This window comes from Astatotilapia calliptera, chromosome 1 (assembly GCF_900246225.1).
Source record: "Astatotilapia calliptera chromosome 1, fAstCal1.2, whole genome shotgun sequence".
Classification (NCBI taxonomy): domain Eukaryota; kingdom Metazoa; phylum Chordata; class Actinopteri; order Cichliformes; family Cichlidae; genus Astatotilapia; species Astatotilapia calliptera.
In genome coordinates this window covers 2,090,282-2,109,770 of record NC_039302.1, presented here as the reverse complement: position 1 = coordinate 2,109,770, position 19,489 = coordinate 2,090,282, and the positions used below count along the sequence as shown (strand labels likewise).

At 40.5% G+C, this 19,489-nt stretch overlaps 1 protein-coding gene across 4 annotated transcripts; it reads left to right on the top strand.

Annotated features, from left to right (window-relative positions):
• Positions 1–736: 736 nt before the first annotated feature.
• Positions 737–12,342, top strand: LOC113035209 (lactase-like protein). Of its 4 annotated transcripts, none has more exons than XM_026190877.1 (15): positions 737–881; positions 1,486–1,496; positions 1,670–1,802; positions 4,474–4,634; positions 5,240–5,327; positions 6,475–6,584; positions 6,672–6,800; positions 6,901–6,996; positions 7,783–7,837; positions 7,987–8,148; positions 9,032–9,306; positions 9,584–9,710; positions 9,819–10,018; positions 10,103–10,166; positions 11,636–12,342. In XM_026190877.1, exons 1-15 carry the CDS (start codon positions 737–739, stop codon positions 11,749–11,751), a joined length of 1,872 nt encoding a protein of 623 aa, XP_026046662.1. In that variant the 3' UTR covers positions 11,752–12,342. The 4 variants fall into 4 exon arrangements, with proteins under 4 accessions (XP_026046662.1, XP_026046579.1, XP_026046423.1 ...); XM_026190794.1 differs by lacking the exon at positions 1,486–1,496 and adding an exon at positions 10,289–10,362 and having other exon boundaries at positions 826–881; positions 11,636–11,695; XM_026190638.1 differs by lacking the exon at positions 1,486–1,496 and having other exon boundaries at positions 826–881.
• Positions 12,343–19,489: the final 7,147 nt, after the last annotated feature.

Sequence of the window (19,489 nt, the reverse complement as noted above, 5' to 3'; positions counted from 1 at the left end):
TCTGAATCAAGTGGTGGATTTTGGTAATGTTCTTGAGTCACAGCAGGTCATGGAAAGGCCTGTCCCAGTGGAACCAGTACCTAACCTTTACCTTCATCACTCATGTGCTCTAGCAAGCTGTTTTACCTAATAGAAGGTTATCATATGAAAATGTTGACTGATTATTTCCTGTATTTTCTAAATTAATGAATGTTTGACTTCAATGGCAATAATGATCATAATAATTCAGCATTGGGACACTAATATAGACGGTACTACCACAGACCCTACCCTTACATAGCTGTAATGGGCTAGTGGTCGTATGAAGCTAAAACAATAACGCTGAGTTGGCCGAAACATCAGCTGAAGCTGGAGGATGCATCAAGAAAAAACATGTGGCCGAGCTGAAGCACATCTATCAGGAAGATTGTACTGAAATTCTTCCCCACCTGAGTATTGTACTCAGCTACGCCAGAGACAAACTAACCCAATAAACATTACTGCTGCCAAATAGAGGTTTAACCAGTAGTCACATCCAGCAGATAACTTTTTTAATATCTTCTGATGTGTTTTGCAAACAAATTATGCTCTCTGCCATTAACTTTGCTTACAGTGTCAAAATCCCTCCTTTTCAAAAAGATCTGTTGGCCCCAGCAAAAGCTTTATGCTCACACTTCACTGCTTTCAAATGGAGAGGTATTCAGTGTGCGTCTGGTGGGGTGGGGGTTGCTGTACATGTGCTGATGAATAGCAGAAAATGTCCTGGATACTCGACTCGGTTTTGTTTTTGTTACCATTGGCAGCGAACCAGCTAGTAACGCTGGCGAACACTGATCAGGTGGAGAAGCTTGGAGACTTTTCTTGCATTTTGGAGCAGTTTCCAACTGAGACAAATGCAGCAGGTCAGACATCTATATGTGGTTCTGAGTGAGGTGGTTGGGGCGACACAGGCTGAGCAAAGGGGAAAGTATAGGGAAAGAAACAGCACAGGAATTAAGGGCAATTTTGTATTTCTTCCCCACTCTTACTTTTTAAAATCTTCCACATCCTTGAAAAGATTTAGCAGCTTGAAATGTCAGTCATCCTAACCGTGTTGGACAAGTTGGCTTATTTTCTGTCTCTGATAGCATTTTGTGTCAGTGTGTCCTACAGCTGGCTGAAATGAAACTAGGCTCTTCTGACAATGACTGGGTGTTTCGGTGGATATGTAACTTTTTTCAGTGGATATTTAAATGATCCTGAGGTTTGGGGTTGAATTAGGATGATTTTACTCAAAACCTGTGGACACCTGACACCTGAGTGTAAGTTTCTGAGTCTTTGTTTTACTTAAACATTTATGCATGTTCTGTGATATTCCATCCTGTATAGTTCAGAGCAGACTTGCAGCAGCTGCCATCCCACACATTACTGCCATTAACCCTATGAGGTCTATGTCATCACTGGTGACAAACCTAATCCTACCCTAATATGTTTGTTTGTTTTTTAATTATTCACGAGGGTACAAAGAAAATCAAAAGGTATTTATATTTTTTCCAAAAAAGTCCTTTGTGCCGTTCCAAAATATGAGTAGGATTAGTGTAATGAAGACACTACACTTTAAAAAATGAATGTGCAAGCTATGAGGATGTTAAATCTGTGCTAAAATCTGGCTAGTCAATTGTAACTAAAGACAGTGCTCTCTTTGCCAAAGATGACAATGCTGCAGTGGGGAATCCTGAGACCACACCATGTGCTTGCCTTGGTGCTATGTGTGTCAGCCACTGAGGACTTTGACTGGACAAAGAACGAGAGAACGTCCTTCTACTACGGCACCTTCCCAACTGGTAGGAAACCAGGAGACCAGCAGACCACATGCTGGACTTACAGTTCCACAGGAGAGCAATATAGTGTCCGTATATATAAAATATCTCTCTGGTATATTCAGCTAAGCTCATTTTTGTTGGTAGAATCGAGTATTCCTAGTTCCTACATGCAAATCCCAAATCCCGCACTTTTTCACACTCATATTTCTTTTTCAGTGCTCAGAGTTAAATCTTTATTATGTAACCAATTTATTAAACAATCTGTCACAAAACCAAGAAAATACAAATATCTTAGTCATCAGCAACTGGAGTTATCTGAGAATTCATAAATGAATCAAGCGTAAGATTCTTCCACTACTACTTGTTCTTCTTCTGACTTCACCCTTCAGACGTTCCCACAGCGGATCGTCTTCCTCCATCTCACCCTATCCCCAGCATCCTTCAATACAGCTATAATACATCTAAGGTGTTTCTCTTTTCCTCAGGACTGGCAGCTCATTTTCAACATTCTTTGTTTACTATATTCACCATTCCTCCTCTTTCTAATCGTGTCCATTCTGGTCACTCCTGATGAAAATCGTAATATTTTCAACTCTTCCACCTCCGACTTGGCTTCCTGTCGTTTTGTCAGTAATATCATCTCTGAACTTTGTATACCATCTTTCATGTAAATTTTTCTTTCACTCTGGCCTATTCCCACAAATCCCACCTGCTACGCATCTACACCCACTCCACCCTGTCTGAACTCTCTTCTTCACCTGACTTACATTGCATTACATTACATTGCATTGCTTTGGATGGTTGACCCCATCCTCTACCTTCACTACCTCTGCTTCTTGCATTTTAACCTTTCAACGTGCCTCTCTCTCACTCACACACATGTACTCTGTCATACTTCTATGGACTTTCACTACTACCCCACCACTATCTTACTGTCCTGCACCAGCCTCACATACCTCCCCTAACTTCCTTATGCAATGCCAGGGTTCCTCTCGTGGAACCTTATCATATAGTTTCTCTAGAAACAAAGACAGAGTGAAACTCCTTCTGACCATCTGTATACTTCTTTATTAGGAATCTCAAAGCTAACATTGCACCTGCAGAGCTGTTTCTCAGCATGAAGCCTCATCCTCATCTTCCACCATTTAAAAGTTGTTTCTACTTTCACTTGCTTCTTCTTCTTGAAGTCCAAAGTCATCCTACAGAACCCATCCAGTGCTGTGTAGCTACATTCTGCTATCACTCAGACGTAGCTCACCCGTGTGCACCATCCTCCACTCTAGTATGTCACTCAGTGTTCCTCTCTCTTCTCAAATATGTTTCTACAACAGCCAGTTCCATCCTTTATGCAAAATCTGCTACCATGTGTCCTTCGGCATTTCTCTGTCTCTTGCCGAACACCTCATCACCTCTGCTTCCTTTTCCACTGATATCTGTTCCAATCTCCCCCTGGAGACTCTCTCTCCCACTTCACACAACTTACTCCCGAATTCCTTGTTTGTGGAGCACATGCACCCCTAACATTTTCCACATCACTGTTTTAATTTCCAACTTCAAACTCTTGATCCTAGCTGATATTCTCCTTACCCCACGACACTATTCACATACTCTTCCATCAAGATCACCCCTGCTGTATTTCTGTTATTATCTACACCGTGACAGAACAGCTCCGGTGCTCCTGGCCCTGCTTCTCTTCTACCTAGTTTCCTGCCTACATTATAATATCAACCTTCCTTCTCTCCATCATACATACCCCTGAACCAGTCATAATCCCCAGAGTCCCTACTCTTCCACACTTCCGCCTTTCCTTCTCTCTCACTGCCTCCTAATACAACCTCCACCTGGCCTCCTCTTCCTCCACCTTTGGTCCACAGAGTCACGTATTCCACCTGCAACCTGTCGGCCAACAACACCTCCAACTGATCTAATTGATCCATTATGGGGTGTTGATGATAATCATGTGGACAAATATCAAGTCAGCAGCCATCCTTAAGGCTGAATATAGTGAACTAGACTGAAATATATACAGTATTACAGTTTGAATAGTGATGTACTCAAATAGGAAGCTCTCATAATTAAAGGAACAAAGCCTTGAACTATTTTAATTGATGTGTGGTGAAGACAGAATAAGGAAAGTTTCCCTTTTTTAAATCATATTATTAAAAATCTGATATTTTCCATGATATTGTAATTTTTTGAACATGCACTACTTGCTTCCTGGCATACATAAATGTTTTGATACTGAGTGTCTGCTCAAAAGGCTCAAAAGGCTGTGAAAAACATACAAATGCTTATTGTCTGACCAAGATTTTTCAGAACATAAATATATTATGACATTTTTCTCTTTTGTTTTTTCAATACTTATGAAGGCATGACTTTTAATTCCATATTATGCAACACTGTATAGGAAACCTATGTCTCCAGCGTTCGTTCATATCACACAATCTTCATGACAGACGGATCTTTCCTAAGTTGCCATAATTTTTTTCTGGGCACAAAATGTTATTAAAGAACAAAGTAAGAATAAAACGTTCTTAAAGTGCTCATGTTGGTTTAAAAGTTGATCGTATAATTAAACATAAATATAAAATTCTACCTTAACCTGGAAAACCGTAATGTGATCATGATTATAAGCTCAGGAGTGAATACAAAATAAAATAAGATTTGTTGATTGTTTTTTGTTCCTCTGCAGGTTTCTCCTGGGGAGTTGGCAGCTCTGCTTACCAGACTGAAGGAGCCTGGAATGTCGATGGAAAGGGAATAAGCATCTGGGATGCATTTTCCCATAAAAAGGGGAAAATATTCTTGAATGACACAGCAGACTCTTCATGTGAGGGATACCACAAATTCAAGGTGACGTGGAAAAAATGGAATTTTCTTCAGTGCCAAACTGTTACACACAATATTTTATTGCTCAACCGATCTAAATGACTCGTTTCTCTTCCTCTAACATTCATTATCACAGCCTACATTACATATGGATGCATATTACAAATATAACTGTAATATAAAAATATATTTTCCGTTTTCTTGCTTTCCTTCTAATGTTTATTTGCAGCCCAGAATGTGAAGGAATAGCTTTTACACTAAAGGTAACATTTTCAAAAGGTGTCAGACTCCTGACAGTGAATAAAGTAAAAGTAAATATTAAGTAAAAGATCAACATGAAAGTAAGTAAATAAAATAAAAGAGTGGTCTTACATTCAAATCAAACCACAGACTCCAACATAAGCCACATGACTTATGACTCCTACACCCCAACCAACATCCAGAACTGTTATAGTTAGAATGGAAAATATGTTTTAGGAATTTTAGGAAACATTCAATCTGATTACAGCTTTATCTGAAGATAATATAAAGTAGACCTGTTTCATATGTTATCAGACAAAGACTCACATCTAAAGACATCGTCTTTTGTGATTTATTTAAAGAAATATTTCCTGCTGTCTGTCTTTAAGGACGATATTGCCTTGATGAAGGACATGAAGCTGAATCATTATCGTTTCTCCATTTCCTGGCCAAGGATTTTACCCACTGGACTGAAAAGTAAGCATAAATCTGACATCTGACATCATTTAAAAATGTATATATCTGAAATTTGCACAAAAAATTAGGACATTTGTATTTGCGTGATTTTTTCTTAGTTGTAACAATACTTCGTTCCCTTTGAAAATCTATTTATTTCCTCTTAAATTGTGCCACACGTGTAAGGAAAATGCATTTGTGGGTTGAGCAGTAGAGCTGAATATGGCGGTTGCATCCATGATAAACTTGCCAGTATAAACAGCTTATTCTGCTATGGACTCTTACTGTGAGCTTATGATAATCTAAGACTCACCCGGATAGGGACCAAGCCATTGGGCAACTTAAAGAATGTGTTGCACAAAACCAAGTGTCAGCAGTATTATAGTTTCATAGAACAGAGGATGTCAGAGGTTGTGAAGCGGACATCCCAAAAAGATGACACCGGCATTTAGGAGCCATAAACAGAGCTCTGGTCTAATAGGGCTTCCAGGAAGCCTACCATGACTGCCTTTCACCATCAGGCCCACATTTGCTGGTGTCTGCACCATGAGCACTGGAACTTCAACATGTGGAGGAACAATATGTTCACCGAAGAGTCCAGATTCCCCCTGCAGCAGTTGGATTGTGGGGTCAAAGTGTGGATTGATTGTTGCACTGATAGGGTAACAGCGTTAGGTGGTGTAAGTGTGATGGTTTGGGGCGGCATCTCCCTCACTGAATAAACAAGGCTTATCATCACTGGAGACAATATCAATGCAGAATGATATCGAGATGAGATGTGGCACCCAGTGGCAATCCCACATCTCCACAGTTCAGGTCTGAAGTCCATCTTCCTCCAGTCTGTGACCGAGCTGGTGTCCAGCCTGACAACGAGGTGCCTGGGTATTGTAGCTGTGTATGGTTCTTCGTGCTACTCAGGCCCCGGTCTGTTTAATGAAATTGCCAGTATGAACTTGCTTCTTCAGACGTCAATAATCTGACACCAAGCAAGAGTCAGTAGCAGAACGAGCTGGTTGGCAAGTTTTTCATGGATGCACAAAAACTGTGCTCACACTGTATGTGTGAGCCTCATGCTGTGGATTTCCACAACCAACAATTGCATTAGGTGTAATGTATAGTTTCCCAGCACTTTGCTCCATGTAGTGTATGTCACTTTCAATTCTTACAGGTGAAAAAATCAATGAGAAAGGAATTAAATATTACAGTGACTTGATTAACATGCTACTGGATAACAAGATCACACCCATTGTCACTCTATACCACTGGGATTTACCACAGGTAAGCACTAATATTATTGCTCAACATAGTTTCTTATCCAAAGCTATATTGTAGATACAACAGTAAAATCTATGTTACTCTCCACAGGTGTTACATGAGAAATATGGCGGTTGGCACAATATCAGCATGGTGAATTACTTTAACGACTTTGCTAACTTATGCTTTGAAAGATTTGGAAACAGAGTCAAGTACTGGATTACTTTCAACAATCCTTGGGTATGTCAGGTTAAAGAAAAATGGTTCCTTCACGGTTTGCAGTTGTAATGTAATACAGTATGCTGTGTCAGAGAGTGATTGTCAGTGTCTCGTTATTAAGTCCATTGCTGTGGAGGGATATGAAACAGGTGAACATGCACCTGGACTGAAACTGAAGGGAACAGGAGCTTACAAAGCCGCCCACCATATCATCAAGGTAGGACTGAATGACTTGTGCCCAGTTTTGCTGATAAATCTGATCATTTACCATAATTTCCAATTATTAGTTTTAATACTATGATTGCAAACTTGAAAAACAAAGGTGCTCCAAATCAGTTGCTGTCAAGATTATAATTCCATCAATTTTACCAAGAGAAGGCCAGAAAGTGCAGTGGTCAGATGAAACCAAAATTAAGTTCTTTGGCATCAGGAAGCACATTAATGTCATGAAGTGGCTGAGCCAGTCGTCAAAGGTCAAATCCCTCCCAACATGTAATCAAACCTGGTGATCAGCTATAAAAATGTCTTATCGCTGCACTTGCCAACAACGATTTCATGTTTTGGTTGATATTCTGTCTCCTACATTAAAACCAAACTGTCGAGAGCTCATTTATAAGTTTGCTCACGTACATATTTTACTGAATCTGTAACTGAACAAACTTTAAATTCAGCAGAGCAGCAAATAATTATTTACCACTACTGTAATCAGTGTTTACAAAAATGCTCTTTACAATTATGTTATTATTTTACACATTTTTCTTTACCGTATGATTCCTACATGTTTTTTCGTTTATTGTGTTTTGTTAAATATTACATTAAAATTGGTCAAATATATTGTGTTGCTTATGTAGCAGTTTGTACGTTATTCTTCGTGAAGCCTCACATCTTATTTTGTTACTTTTGTTACTCCCAGAAAAGATACTGTATCTCACTGGGACCTTTGATTGAAAAAATAATGGTGAACAGACATAAGGCTAAACCTGCATCTCTATCTTTGCAACAGGCACATGCTAAAGTATGGCACACGTATGACATGCAGTGGAGAAGCAAACAAAAAGGTGAAAGGGAAAACTTTCATTCATTCATCTATCTATATATATATGTGTGTGTGTGTGTGTGTGTGTGTGTGTGTGTGTGTGTGTGTGTGTGTGTAAATAATATATGCACATGCATAATTTCTATCAACAAAGCTCTTGCATGTGTGCAGGCCTGGTTGGGATCTCGCTGACTGCTGACTGGGGTGAACCAGTGGACATCTCCAACCAGAGGGATATCGAAGCAGCAGAGAGATACATTCAGTTCTACTTGGGCTGGTTTGCTACACCTCTCTTCCATGGAGACTATCCACAAGTTATGAAAGATTACATTGGTATGTCAAATGCAACCATTTAGACCTTTGCAATATGTAAAAATGTCCTCACCCCAAAAAAGAAAAAGGATATAACTACATGTGTCAAGAATTTTCAAGGGAAGTTTAACGTACATCCCTTTCAAAGAGAAAAATCACACCACGTCATTCATTTATTTTCATGAATTTCTGAATAGGAAGTAATACTTTCCAAAGCAGCTGCTGTGATCCTGGCCTTTTCAAACTCAGTGGTCAACACACACTGCTGAACTGCTAAACTGAGAAGAAGAGCTGAGCTAGAAGCTGTTGCTATACGGAGGTATATGGAAGACCTCTATTGGCAGAAAGAAGCACGGGGGGCCGGGGGTACTTTGCAAAGTGTTACATGTCTGTCTTTCGCCAGATTTTGTCACAACAGCAAAACATAGCAATTAAGAGCCTGACTTGTAGTTGATAGCAAATATGTTGTGGTCTGGAAGAAAACAGCCATGCGCTGCAGTAAGTGCTAACCTATTGTGATCTTGGGGGTTTGTGTACACACTTGTCACACAACTATGCACCTCACTTTCTGTGTGACCAGCCATGAATAAGTCACCACGAATGCTTTTAACCTGAGTGAATGCACTATTACCTCCGCTGGTAGATTAATTCCTATATTCCAGTGTCATCATGTGTAGTAGCTGTACACATGCTAGTTTGAACAGAATACTGAATCAATCAAGATCCACTATGTAACACTTCTCTTTGTTTGCATAAGAGGAAGTTGCATACTCAGTATTTAGTGCATTGTAATTTTAGCGTGACTTCAGTCTGATATTATGCTCCTTATGTTCCCCCACCCCTGCTGTCATTGATGCCTTGCATATAGCTTCACTTAGTTTCACAGTGTACTAAATTTCTTCAGGCAGGAAGAGTGGCCAGCAGGGTCTGGGAGCTTCGCGGCTGCCAGTCTTCTCTCCTCAGGAGAAAAGTTACATCAAGGGCACCTGTGACTTCTTGGGTCTTGGACATTTCACAACTCGCTATGTCACTCTGAAGAATTACCCATCAGGAGCTGGAGACAACTATTTCTCTGACCGTGACCTTGCTGAACTGGTTGACCCACAATGGCCTGACCCTGGTTCTGAATGGCTCTACTCCGTTCCCTGGGGCTTCCGACGCTTGTTGAACTTTGTTAAGGTACACATCCTGATTACTGAGCTATTCAAATTAAAACTCTAGCTGTATTTGGGGGAAACTGGGGCTTTGTGTGAAACCACTGCATCATGGACATATTCACAGTGAAGACTGGATGAACTGATCACTCATGACAAGTTCATGTATGGCAAATGTATCAGCATTATATAAATTGTTGATGTCTTTCTGTTGTGAACCTGGGTGATACTGTATTCATTTGAAATATAGTTTTTCAGCAAATATAATAACAAAAATATGTGATATGGCATCTCACTAACAGACTCAGTATGGAAACCCCATGATCTATGTGACAGAAAATGGCGTGTCAGAGAAAATGCTGTGCACCGACCTTTGTGACGACTGGAGGATGAAGTACTTCAAAGACTACATCAACGAAATGCTCAAAGGTGAAACCCAGGAAGACGTCACTGTCTCAAAAACTGCCTATCAAATATCAAACCTGTGTACATTAGATATGATGTCAATCAAACGAGTGTCCACGATTCGACTTACAGCGATAAAAGATGGGGTCAATGTGAAGGGGTACACGGCCTGGTCTCTCCTCGACAGCTTTGAGTGGGATGAAGGCTTCTCTGAGAGGTTTGGGCTCTACTACGTGGACTTCAGGAGCAAAAATAAGCCACGCTACCCAAAAGCTTCTGTCCACTACTACAAACGCATTATCAGCTCAAATGGCTTTCCCAATCAGAGAGAGGTAAACGCTACACACTTCATGCTAAAAGTCCCCCATGGAGGTGAAGACACTATGCTTAAACAAGGGCTTGTTTGGGCTTTACAGGTTGAAAGTTGGAAGAGGAAAGCTGTAGAGACGTGCTCCTCCAGTAACCAGCTGCTGGCTGCAGGTTAGTATAATGAAGTAGTGCGTGGGCTGTAAAAAGCTTGGTGGGGCCAAACAAAGGAAAATTCAGTCTGAAGCTTGTTTTTGTCTCATCTAACAGGGTTTTTCTTTGTTTTGCCCCTCCAGCTAGAAGAAAGTCAAAGGAAAATCAGGAACTTGCAGGAATGGAACAGGCTTGGTCAATCCATGATGAAGTTTAGGTACATACTTTGATGCTGTGTGAGATTAATGTGATTCTCCCAGCTTTTACTGAGTCAAAACACATTTCAGCAACACATCAGGTACAGATAGGAGCCTTAGAATATGCGAGGGTGTTATATGTAAGCTTTAAATTTACATTTCACGTGGTGAGCGGTCCTTAACTTTGAAAATAATTTCTCCATCCTGTCTTTCTTTCCCCGTCTCCAGTACTGTTACATAATAACATCTTTTTCTCTCACAGCGATTGCACCTTTAGAGAGCAGACACATTTTGGACCAAACTGCACAGAAACTGTGCGTTTGGTTGTGTGTTTGGGATTTTGAGCTTCACTCCCTTTATGCTCACTCGTCTTCTGCTGTACTGCAGCCACTTTTACTTACATCTGCACCATAAACAAATCACAGGGATGAGAAGGGAAAAAGGATATCAGGATTTTTTTTATTACTCAGCAAATATTGCCATACTAGCAGGACACAAAAAATGAACTAATCTGCTTATTAGATTGAAATTAATTAAAGGGGCCGGAACGCTATTCCACGTCCTTCCAGCTCAGTTTAAGCCCTGCTCGCACATTTGACAATCACTTAATTAAATTAATCACTCCTAACATTATATAACACTTAATATGTTACAATTAATATTTATTTTATTTGTATTTCATTTGCACTGTATGTTCTTTGTTCAGATTAGTCAGCCACCAAGCTCATGCACAACATAATGTCACAACAATGCTGAATATCCTCGTAGGTATTTTAGAGTGCAGATGGTGGTGAACTCCACAATAGAACGAGTCACACAAGTTAAGGAAAAGCTGCTGAATAGAATCATCTTACACCAGGAATGAACCCATATTAGAAATAGCCAAAAGTAATACAGTCAGAGCTTCACACCATAAACATATTCAACACGTATTTCTACATTTATATTTAGTTGTATTTGTAACTCTAGGTATTTGTTACAGTTTTATCATTTTCTTTGTAAAATTGGTATAATATGTTCATGCTGAAGTATATAAAGGGTTTTTCTGATCCTCACCACCATAGCATCCCATCTTATCATTCTGTTAAAAGAGTGCTGTGCTTTTGCACTAAGGAAAAAATTATTTTTTATAGTACACAACTAAATCAAAAATCTAAGTAAGCTGGGGCTCTAAATGTATTGTGTATTATTGTAGGGTCTACCTTACAATATAAAATGCCTTGAGCTGAATAGATAAAGCTGAATTGAATAAATGGCGATACACTAACTCTTGGTTCCATGTACGCGTTGCAGATCCATTGATAGGCCACATGGAGATGGTAACAGAGATTGTGGTTCCCACTGTGTGTACACTCTGCATCCTCATCAGTGCGGTTTTCTTCATGTTCCTGCTGCGTCGACGCCTCTGAAAAGTGCACGCAGTCACATCATTGAGAGCTCACAGATAAAGAAAATAATCTAAGCTTTGCTTCCATGCTGTAAACGTGTATCCTGTCTCAAGCTTATTGCTGATTTAACTGTCCTGCTGCTGCTTTGAAAAAGAAATGTTTGGGGGTCATCATGAAAAATCCAAAAGCAAACGTCTGTCGCCATGTGAGACTGAAATCCAGATTTGTGCTCGATTATTTCATTAATCAGTTGACCCTGTGTGATTTGAAATAGCTGTATTCTCTATTGGCTGCCCAAGTTCATTTTAGAGAGGTGTTGGCTTGTGTCCATAAGTTTCTAATAAGATTGACGGGGAGAAGGTGATGTCCATGCTGTGGTCATGAAACTTTGATTAAATATATTTTTAAGAATTCAATGGTGAGTGAATATTTAGGTTCATTTCCTTTGTTATTACTTTATCTTATGAAAAACAACCAATGTAAAAATGTAATAAAGGAGCCCAATGCGCTACCACCCAGTAAACTTTAATCATCTTTCTGATGCGGTCCAGTGTCAATGGCATTACCTGCACAGGTGTTCCTAATAAATAGATCAAAATGCTTTCAATTTAAGCATCAGTAAATTGTTGGTTCTTGATGAACAGTTTGATTTATAGTTTTATTGTTGCTCATTTGTATCACGTTGTGTTTATTGTGTTTTCTTTTGCTCCTTTTGAGTAACAAAAATCAAAAATAATTGTAGTGAGCAGGTAGAGCCTGGAGGGATACGCATGGGAAACAACAGGAATATAAGTCGCTTTGAGACAGACTGCGTCTTACATCTAGCCAGGTGGGGTGGAGGGGGTGACAATAGCAGCAAAGGTGAAAGGGAAGGGTTACAATAAGGTAGCGAGACCTGTTGTGATGTATGTTTTTGCAGTTACGGACAGCGACAGGATGGAAACGTGCATATCAGAAGGACAAACTCAGGTTGAGGGGCTTGCAGGCAAGGCTGAGATGGACATGTTTAAAAGTGGATATACGGGACTTAGGATGTTGAACGATCAAGCTACCATGGAAGAGGAAGACCACAGAGAAGACGCATAGATGTAGATGCATGGATGTCGAAGGACGACATCTCTGTCGGTGTAGGGTAAGATGGAGGTAGATGATCTGCTGTGGCAATTCCTAAAGGAACAGGCTGAAAATAATAATATGAGCTCTTTATCATTTTTTGATTACTTCAAAACTTGAACTGGAAAAGAAAATCTGTAGAAAACGACCTGCTGTACTTCAGAGACTCCTGCTGGCTGAACAGGCTTTCAGGCTTCCTTCTGTTCCTGCACTGTAATCATGTATTTTTATTGTATGAAAACCCCAAACACTGAGTCAACCACAGACGGACAGAGATTTTTATATGTGCTGATGAGCCTGAAATATAATGGTGTCTCAGGCAGATGATGCATAACATTGATTTAGGCAGCTGGAATCAGTTTTTAGTGGAAAAATGGTAAATAGACTGGTTCTTAGATACAGTTGTGTTTTCCTACTGAAGCACTCAAAGTGTTTTATAAAATGTTTCATTCACACATGAACTCTTTTTTATGCATAAGTGCTTTTTATCTGACTTTTCTATCTAACATTCACATCCTGATAAATGCGTCAGAGAGCAACTTGGGGTTCAGTATCTTGCCAGGGATAGTTTGGCATGTAGACTGAAGCAGCTGTTGAACCGCCAACCTTTCGAATAGTAGATGACCTCCAAATACACAACCTGCTCCAACTCCTAAGATACAGCCACACAAAAATATTTGAAGCTTCATGAAATCTTTCATAATAAAATGCCACAGAAGTAACTTTTTTTTCTGAAGAAATGTTTTCTCTACCTACTCATGAAGCAGGGAGAAAAAGTAGAAAGCTTATACAGAGCAGTAAACAGAGTTTAGTGGAGAACACTTTGGACAAATGTATTATATGGCAAAAGCTGGTAAAGGAGGAATTTTAAATTACCCTGAAATGAAAGGAAGATGAGAATATGCAGAGAAGAGAAGAGGATACTAGCAGAAACCAAAGTAATGCAGGGAGTAACGACGGGTTTTCCAGTTCAATCTAGAAAAACAGTAACAGAGTGTTAACAGTGGTGAGGTTTGTAAAAAAAACAACAGGTTAGCAGATCTATACCTGGAATTTTGAAACATCGGGTTGGAATGTCAATAGGCTGTTCTTCTTCAGAGAATTAAAATAGGATGCATAAGCTTTTCGGTTAGGCCATATATCCCTTCACCCCTCAGGTGCCAAAAACATGGACACATCAATGTACTGTGCTAATCGCACCAAGAATTTAAAAATAATGTACGAGATAAATGTTGTAACTGTGGTGGGCAGCAAACGATCCCATAGAAACACACTTAGAACACATTATAATTGAAACCTTGATAAGTTCGTTTTTACAGCCCGTGCGACAGATCGTCACAATCAATGGATGAACTTGGCAGACATTCACAAGCAAAAGTAATTTGATGTGGGGGACTTGATGCAAGCAGCATGTTAGATGGAATTACAATGTCCAGAATGGAGCAGTTATTGAAGAATGAATGGATTCATCTGCATGATATAAGCTGTAAAAGCTTAAATGTTAGAGCTGGAATTGTGGAATCACATTAGTTTCAGATTCACTGGCCAGTTTTTGTTCATAGCAGGTACTTAAAGAGACACAGAGCTGAGTGTAGAGGAGTATGACACAGAGGTGACACCAGACGTGGTGTTTCAGTTCTGCTGATTAGGAAACAATTACGTTAGGTAGTGATCAGGAAATGCAAAATATGTTGATGTTGAAGATTTAAATTGTTCTGTATATAATGCAAATTTATAGGTAATGAATATCTAGGTCTAAATTATGAAAAGGTAACATTGGCAAAAGGTTGTTTTTTAAAATTCATAGATCAGTTCAGTTCAATTCAATTTTATTTATACAGCACCAGATCACAACAACAGTCGCCTCAAGGCTCTTTATATTGTAAGGTAGACCCTACAATAATTCATGCAGAGAAAAGCCCAACAGTCATATGACCCCCTATAAGCAAGCACTTTGGCGACAGTGGGAAGGAAAAACTCCCTTTTAACAGGAAGAAACCTCCAGCAGAACCAGGCTCAGGGAGGGGCGGGGCCATCTGCTGTGATTGGCTGGGCAGAGAGAAGGACGACAGGATGAAAGACAAACATGTCTCTTGTTAACAAGCCGAGGACAAGCCCCTCAACCCCAGACCTGGGCCCGCTGAAGGGATTGGCAGATGCAAGTGGACTTGGATCAGAGGCTAATTTTCCCCACAGAGATTGTAACAACTACTGTGCGACCAGACCTCGTCCTTTGGTCTAACTCTCAAAAACTTGCGTATGTCATTGAGCTGACGGTACCATGGGAGGAAGCAATTGAGGAAGCATTTGAGCGCAAGAAGCTGCGCAATGCCAACTTGTCAGCTGAGGCAGAGGACAGAGGCTGGAAGATCAAGGTGCGCCCTGTGGAAGTGGGGTGCAGGGGCTTTGTTGCCAGTACAACAGCAAAACTGCTTAGAGAGATCTGTTAGGTGTCGGCTGTGTGCGGACAGGGATAGGACCCAAGGTGCAGACTCCGGAGACAGAACTTAAACCAAAACAGCTTTAATGCTGAACGCAAACATAACATAACTGGAAAACCTCAAAAATAAACTAACACCAGCAGATTGACAAAACACACAGCAACGTAAACAGTAGATCGCGACACGGACACAGAGAAACACAGGGCTTAAATACACAGAGGGAGCAATCAGGGAATGGGTAACAGGAGGGAAACACAGCTGGGGCAAATCAGACCTAATGAGACAAGGGGAAGCAAAACCAGACACATTAACATCAGACATGGACTTTCAAAGTAAAACAGGAAACACATAACACAGACTGAACAAAGACACAGACTCGCACGCACTGCAACAGAGGGAACAGAGACGTGGGACCAGGGCAGACACAGACACTGACTGGACACGGGGATATAGCCACTAAGGATACACAGAGACGCGAACTAGACAAGGGGATACAGCTGACAGGGGAGACAGAGCAGCTAGAGAAGACAGAGACATAAACTATAAGACAGAACTCAAAGAAACCAAAGACTAGAAAGTATAAATAATATAATAAACTCAAAACCCCTGGGTCGACGACCCAGGCATCCTAACAAGATTGGGATCAGAGGACAGGCGCAACAGCAGGCTATAAGAGAACTAGCTAACACTGCTTAGAGGACCAGTCACTGGCTATGGTTAAAAAGGGCTGACACCACTTGGGCAGCTAAGGCAGTCAGCTAACCACGAGAGAAAAGAAATATTCCGCTCTAAATGCTAAAGAGGTAAGTATTATTTCTCAGTTGCAGTGAATAGATAGAAAATAAACTGTAGGAAACTAAACAGAAAAAAGAAGAAGAGAAATAACAATTTAACATAAATCAGTGACACACTGGGCCTGATCAACCTTGGCAGGGCCTCCTTGGATGAAGGTGTCTAGTGATTATGGCCGAAACACGTGATGAATCCAAGGTCCACTACTGATGATGTGTCCCAAATTTAAAATGATAATCTAGATTGATCTCTAATCCCTAAACCTAACCAAGGAAGGAAAATGGCAGATTAGCCTGGGTAAAAGACCAAAAGTTGAGGCACACAATGGTGCGTGCTGCTGACAAAGTTTCTGGGCTGCCTTTCCTCATAACAGCCATCCCTCAAGAGTCTCTCCATCTAAAGCAATGCTTTATCAGGGACTGTAGCATCTAGTCCTTTTAACTGAATGCGAGTACTCAAATCAGAGCTTTAACATCCAAGATCTGCAAAATAATGGAGAAAATTATAAATGAAAGAGGATCACACTGTATAGAATATCAAAGTGGTTCCAGCATAATGTTTAGAACATGAAATGAGAAAAATATAAGACATGATGTTTAGAGAGGGGCTAGTAAACAAAATGAGGAAAACTGTTATCAATGGTTGAATTTTTAGATGATGAAGGATTTTATTTATTGTATAGTCAAATACAAGTTACTCTGAAAGACTTTGGGTGGAAAGTGGAACACCAGGGAATATGGTGTGCTCTTCCATCCATCCATCCATCCATCCATCCATCCATCCATCCATCCATCCATCCATCCATCCATCCATCCATCCATCTTCATCCGCTTTATCCGGGGCCAGGTCACGAGGACAGCAGCCTAAGCAGAGAAGCCCAGACCTCCCTCCCCCCAGCCACCTCCTCCAGCTTATCTGGGGGAACACCAGGGCGTTCCCAGGCCAGCCGAGAGATATAATCTCTCCAGCGTGTCTTGGGTCTGCCCCAGGGCCTCCTCCCGGTGGGACATGCCAGGAACACCTCACCCAGGAGGCGCCCAGGAGGCATCCTTGTCAGATGCCTGAACCACCTCAGCTGGCTCCTTTCGATGTGGAGGAGCAGCGTGCCCTTCCTTATTATTCTATTCAGAAAATAGTAGACGAATGAATGCAAGAAGGCATTAAATATAATTCAGTGTTTAGGTGAAAGTGGGTTCATCAGATCTGTGCTATACTGTAGATGTGTTGTATATGATGCAGCAGCAGACACAGCTCTCCTGAAATGAAACTGTATTCAATATCAGGCAAGATTCTGGATAGTTGTACTTAAAACAGCTCCAACAGAAACATTATTGGTAGACACAGAAAAATGTCATTAGAAATTAGAAAAGAGCTGCCAAAACTTATCTCTCTAGCAAAAGTACAGGGTCATGGACAGGATCACACAGAGCATAGTAAGGGGAAAAAAGAGATGGAAATGTGGTAGAAATAATAGGAAGGAAGGTTTCTAAAATTAAAGTAGGAGAAATGACAAACACAAGCTTAGATTTGGGCACACTGGTTTAAACAGTACATTTATTCATGATAGGGAACCACAAAAAAGGGGAATGTGATTACTTTGGTAAACACGTTATGTTACACTGTAAGAAATAACTGGTTAGGAGAAGATGACTGACCTATGATCTCAGTAGAATAACAGCACACTGAAGCTCATCGACTTACTGTAAAAACACTCATGAGGTGAAAGCAGGGGCGATTTTATCCCCCAAAAATCCAGAGCGATGGTGTCTGAGACGCAGCGGAGCGGAGGTGGAAGTGCCTGTCTTAAAACAGGACACATTAGCTGCATTTAACCTTCAGTTACTCTTTATATAGTTGGTAGGAGTCGGGCCATGTTTCTTTTTAGCTGAAAAACATTACACCAGGTAACCTGCAGTGTTGAAAACGCGTTTCCCCACGATGTTTGCTACCCTACAATCCGTCCTGCTCTGTAGTAAAATCAGCGATATTTGAGCGTCCTGTTGCTCCCATTGAAATGTATACAGCCTATTTAAAATCTAAGACTTCAGATTGTCCGTAGCCTGCTGTTGTTACCACTGTCCTGTTTGAAATTTAATGTGAGAAACTGGTTATTTTGCCATATGTGCCGATATTAAACCCAAAGTACTTACTAGCTAACTGACTGGATGCCCATTAACCTTATAACTCCTGGTGTGTGTGTGTGTGTGTGTGTGTGTGTGTGTGTGTGTGTGTGTGTGTGTGTGTGTGTGTGTGTGTGTGTGTGTGTGTGTGTAAAAACTGAGATGTTCAGAGGTCTTGCTTCATGGTATCGAACAGCCCGCACAAAACAGGTTCTTTATGTTTTAGTTTAAGTGCTGATGTAAACCACAATGTTCAGCAAACATCTATCAGGTCATTGGACTGTATTTTTTTAAAGCTTAAGTATGCACACATGGGATATATTAAAAACTGACAAGCCGTTTGAACACATGATGTGAAATCACTTTATTAACCTGCTGGATTTGCCAAAAGTTCAAATTTTTATACTACTTTGGCACATTACTCCTAACTTATTAAGTGGCTCTTAGTGAGGGTCATGATAATCAATTCAATTGAGCAGAAGTGACATTCTTACTTCGATTCGTCCAAATTCATGTGAGTTTCAGTCTGTTCAGCCTGTTTCTGTGTAGCACCAAGCAGCAGACCTAAACCTGGATGTGCTTCTGGCTTCTGCCTCTAATGAAAACGGATGAGTGTAAAATGCAACCATTGTTTGTAGTTTGCTGCCACCTACTGAGTGAAAAAAGAACTGAAGCTGTAAAAAGTCAGTATTCCTAATGATAGGCTTCGTTTTGTTTCAGTTTCAGTTCACTATACAGCTCATCAAACTGTTTTCCCTTTACGTTTTGATATAATAGCTTTTTAGTACTACTGAGACACATACTGCCTTTTCCTTCTGTCAGAGTAATATTTTCTTGAGCTGTGTAACTGGATTGTTCAAACATAGAGGTAGTTTGGATTCACTGACACAGGAGCCATACGCCCTTTCTGCAGTTTCTATGCTTCCTTAGCTCGTTTATGTCGCCATTGTTAATCCTGTCCTGTGCAAACAAAAGCTCAAGCTACACTTGTCTGACTGACAGAAGGTTCAAGAGAAGGACATTTGCTCTCAACTCTTTCCCTGTTGAAATGTTATTCCAAGGAAGTGAGTTTCCTACAGGGTATGGAGGGTTAGTATGTGTTAATGATTTCAGTGTCATGCAGGGGAAAGCAGCATTCAGTGGAAGCTTCTCGGTGACTGTTTTAAATCCAAATATGACCCTTATTTGTGGCGCATGTTAACATACGGTCAGCTCAGGAGTTAGTATCAGTGATGTGGTTGTCACGAGGTTGTGCACAGCATCACCGGCAAGGGGGCTTGGTTTGAGAGGTTT

Bases quoted from the DNA above. Each gene is read 5' to 3' on its own strand.
- LOC113035209 (XM_026190877.1), top strand. From the start codon at position 737: ATGTCCTGGATACTCGACTCGGTTTTGTTTTTGTTACCATTGGCAGCG. The intron at 4,635-5,239 runs GTGACGTGGAAA...TCTGTCTTTAAG, and splicing joins AGGGATACCACAAATTCAAG to GACGATATTGCCTTGATGAA. The intron at 5,328-6,474 runs GTAAGCATAAAT...CAATTCTTACAG, and splicing joins TTTACCCACTGGACTGAAAA to GTGAAAAAATCAATGAGAAA.